The 3,925-nt window shown below is 52.3% G+C and overlaps 1 protein-coding gene across 1 annotated transcript; it reads left to right on the forward strand.

The window, feature by feature from the left end:
* The first annotated feature begins 23 nt into the window (after positions 1 to 23).
* LOC108229800 (cytokine receptor-like factor 3) lies at positions 24 to 3,717 on the forward strand. Its single transcript, XM_017405470.3, has 2 exons — positions 24 to 229; positions 787 to 3,717. The coding sequence occupies exons 1-2, from the start codon at positions 136 to 138 to the stop codon at positions 1,050 to 1,052; spliced, it is 360 nt and encodes a 119-aa protein (XP_017260959.3). The 5' UTR covers positions 24 to 135; the 3' UTR covers positions 1,053 to 3,717.
* Positions 3,718 to 3,925: the final 208 nt, after the last annotated feature.

Consider the following 3,925-nt stretch of genomic DNA (forward strand, 5'->3'; position numbering starts at 1 on the left):
CCCGAGTGTCTGCCCCCGAGTGTCTGTAGTCTAACCCGAGTCTCTGAGGTCTGCCCCCGAGTGTCTGTAGTCTAACTCGAGTCTCTGAGGTCTGACCCGAGTCTCTCTGTCTGCAGGATCTCTGCAGTGGCTCAGATGGACAGGAGGGACAGTCTGGGGGTCTGTCTGGACACCCTGCAGGGGGACGAGTCCCTTCAGAGAGACCAGGCCGTCTGCATCTCCACCAACGGTATTCTGACCTCCATCAGGACTAGTTAACTGGTTAACTGGTTAGCTGGTTAGTAAAGAGGAGAAAATGATGCAGGTGTTAGACTCTGAGTGTTTTTAGCTTCATGTTGATGTTAAACCTTAAAAATCTCCTCTTTACTCTGACCAAAATACAAACCGAACAAAATCTCCAGGTTGTCTCAGATTGTCTCCAGGTTGTCCTGTAGGTACATTTGTCCCCTGCTGAACGTCTCAGACCATGTCTCGGTGGATTTTCCTTCCAGCAGCTGAATGTTTGTCTCTTTGGTCAGGTCCAGAAGACATAGTTGAGGTTCTGTTCTCGGGTCATCAGGTCGTCGGGCCATCAGGTCATCAGGTCATCAGGTCGTCAGGTCGTCGGGTCGTCAGGTTCCTCCGTAGTAACCAGGAATCAGAGCCGTGACCTGATGAATCCTTAGTTTCTGGTTTAAAACTCTGTCGTCTTGGATTGTTGTGAAGTTTGGAGCACGTTTCATGTCTTCTGTGGAGTGAAAGCAGAAGACGTCCTGACGGACCGACGCTCGGCTGTTTTTCTTTCAGGAGCCGTTTTCGTCAACGGGAAGGAGATGACCAACCAGCTGCCCGCCGTCACCGTCGGCTCCACCGTCACCTTCGACATGGAGTTGGTCAACTTGTTGCCCGTCGGCAACAACAACCTGAGCGACGGGGCGGGCTTCAAGCTGAGGGTGACCATCGGCTCGGGGAACCGGGAGGTGGTGTTCGACTGGCTGGTGGAGCAGGCGGTGGACTCCTTCTTCTTCGGCTGCTCCTTCCTCCACGCCGGATGGAAGGTTCTGGTCTTTTAGAGGCTCAACGTTTCTCCTCAGAAGCTGCCGAGTTCAGAGACCAAAAGGAAAACTGCAGGTTTCAAACTTGTTTTCCTGACGACTCGTTCTGTTCAGCTGTCCTGAAAACTACTTCCTGTTTTCTGCTGCCGAAAGAGTTTCCTGTCGGCGTGAGCCCACGCAGGGAACATTTCTTCTTCTCACCGTCTCTGAACGGTGGAACATTTCATCCTCAGTTTCCCTCAGGGGATCAGGAAACTCCTTCTTTGCTCCTTTAAATGATTTAAATCATTTAAATGATTTAAATCATTTAAATCCTTTAACGTTGCTGAAGTCATGAGAACCGATTCCTCAGCTGCTGTCGTCCTCCAGGAGTCAGGAAGGCTCTCAGCCTCCTGCTCGTCTGATGAACGTCGGGTCATTCTGTTCTCGGAGCAGCTTCATCCTTCTCGTTTCTCCCAGGGGTTTGCTCCAAGTGTCGTATGATTGGTCAGAAGTTGTTGTGGGCGTGGCTAAGCTTTAATGGAGCCATTTAGCTTCTGCTGCTCCTCTGAGAAGCAGCTGGAGGCTGTTAGGAAATACAGCCGTCTTTACAGGAGGGGGAAGGAGCTTCCTAGAGAAGGGAGGAGCTTCCTGCGAGTTCTGATCCGAGTGTCTCGTGGACAATGAAAGGTGTGAAAACAACCACGAGACCACGACCCGACTTCCTGACTTCTTATGGAACATGGCGGAGCCTTTAGGTGCTTCCTGTAGGAACTACAGAGGGCCGAATGTGAAACCCTGAGGGATCCCAGAGTTCTTCTTCGGACGATCTCGGGGAACCCTGAGGGATCCCAGAGTTCTTCTTCGGATGATCTTGGGGAACCCTGAGGGATCCCAGAGTTCTTCTTCAGACGATCTCAGGGAACCCTGAGGGATCCCAGAGTTCTTCTTGGGACGATCTCGGGGAACCCTGAGGGATCCCAGAGTTCTTCTTCGGATGATCTTGGGGAACCCTGAGGGATCCCAGAGTTCTTCTTCAGACGATCTCAGGGAACCCTGAGGGATCCCAGAGTTCTTCTTGGGACGATCTCGGGGAACCCTGAGGGATCCCAGAGTTCTTCTTCGGATGATCTTGGGGAACCCTGAGGGATCCCAGAGTTCTTCTTCAGACGATCTCAGGGAACCCTGAGGGATCCCAGAGTTCTTCTTGGGACGATCTCGGGGAACCCTGAGGGATCCCAGAGTTCTTCTTCGGATGATCTTGGGGAACCCTGAGGGATCCCAGAGTTCTTCTTCAGACGATCTCAGGGAACCCTGAGGGATCCCAGAGTTCTTCTTGGGACGATCTCGGGGAACCCTGAGGGATCCCAGAGTTCTTCTTCGGATGATCTTGGGGAACCCTGAGGGATCCCAGAGTTCTTCTTCAGACGATCTCAGGGAACCCTGAGGGATCCCAGAGTTCTTCTTGGGACGATCTCGGGGAACCCTGAGGGATCCCAGAGTTCTTCTTCGGATGATCTTGGGGAACCCTGAGGGATCCCAGAGTTCTTCTTCAGACGATCTCAGGGAACCCTGAGGGATCCCAGAGTTCTTCTTGGGACGATCTCGGGGAACCCTGAGGGATCCCAGAGTTCTTCTTCGGATGATCTTGGGGAACCCTGAGGGATCCCAGAGTTCTTCTTCAGACGATCTCAGGGAACCCTGAGGGATCCCAGAGTTCTTCTTGGGACGATCTCGGGGAACCCTGAGGGATCCCAGAGTTCTTCTTCGGATGATCTTGGGGAACCCTGAGGGATCCCAGAGTTCTTCTTCAGACGATCTCAGGGAACCCTGAGGGATCCCAGAGTTCTTCTTGGGACGATCTCGGGGAACCCTGAGGGATCCCAGAGTTCTTCTTCGGATGATCTTGGGGAACCCTGAGGGATCCCAGAGTTCTTCTTCAGACGATCTCAGGGAACCCTGAGGGATCCCAGAGTTCTTCTTGGGACGATCTCGGGGAACCCTGAGGGATCCCAGAGTTCTTCTTCGGATGATCTTGGGGAACCCTGAGGGATCCCAGAGTTCTTCTTCAGACGATCTCAGGGAACCCTGAGGGATCCCAGAGTTCTTCTTGGGACGATCTCGGGGAACCCTGAGGGATCCCAGAGTTCTTCTTCGGATGATCTTGGGGAACCCTGAGGGATCCCAGAGTTCTTCTTCAGACGATCTCAGGGAACCCTGAGGGATCCCAGAGTTCTTCTTGGGACGATCTCGGGGAACCCTGAGGGATCCCAGAGTTCTTCTTCGGATGATCTTGGGGAACCCTGAGGGATCCCAGAGTTCTTCTTCAGACGATCTCAGGGAACCCTGAGGGATCCCAGAGTTCTTCTTGGGACGATCTCGGGGAACCCTGAGGGATCCGCAAGATCTTCTTCGGATGATCTCAGCACCTTCAGCTCTGGTTCTCTGGTTCCTCCCGATGAATTTGGAATCTTCAGTCTTAAGAGGAAACGGTTGATGTTTACAGCTCTCGCTGCCTTTCTTGCTGTTGAATAAGTTTAGTTTTGTGTTTCTCTGTAAATCTCTGCTTCTTCATCATTCAGCCGGTTTGTTTGTAATCTTCACTGTGAAAGTCTCTCTCTCTCTGATTCCTTCTCTGCTCGTCCTTTCTGGACTGCAGGCTGTCCAGAAATCCTTTCAAAATAAAATCCTGAAGCAGCAGAAATCCAGCTGAGACTTCAGTGATTCAGCTGCAGGTCGTAGCGTGTCAGAGGGTCAGTTAGCCCGGGTCAGTCCGGGTCAGTCTGGGTCAGTCCGGGTTCTGTGTCGGCAGCAGACAGAACCCTCTGAGGATCCGTTCAGAAACAGAAACCAGCAGAACTCAAAGGAACGTCTCGTTTTTAAGACACTTCATTTTAAAACAGCCCAGAATT

This window comes from Kryptolebias marmoratus, unplaced genomic scaffold, assembly GCF_001649575.2.
Source record: "Kryptolebias marmoratus isolate JLee-2015 unplaced genomic scaffold, ASM164957v2 Scaffold298, whole genome shotgun sequence".
Lineage (NCBI taxonomy): Eukaryota > Metazoa > Chordata > Actinopteri > Cyprinodontiformes > Rivulidae > Kryptolebias > Kryptolebias marmoratus.

Excerpts from the sequence above, each read along its gene's own strand:
- LOC108229800 (XM_017405470.3), top strand. The coding sequence starts at position 136 with ATGGACAGGAGGGACAGTCTGGGGGTCTGTCTGGACACCCTGCAGGGG. Across the intron at positions 230-786 it reads CGTCTGCATCTCCACCAACG|GAGCCGTTTTCGTCAACGGG; the intron begins GTATTCTGACCT and ends TTTTTCTTTCAG.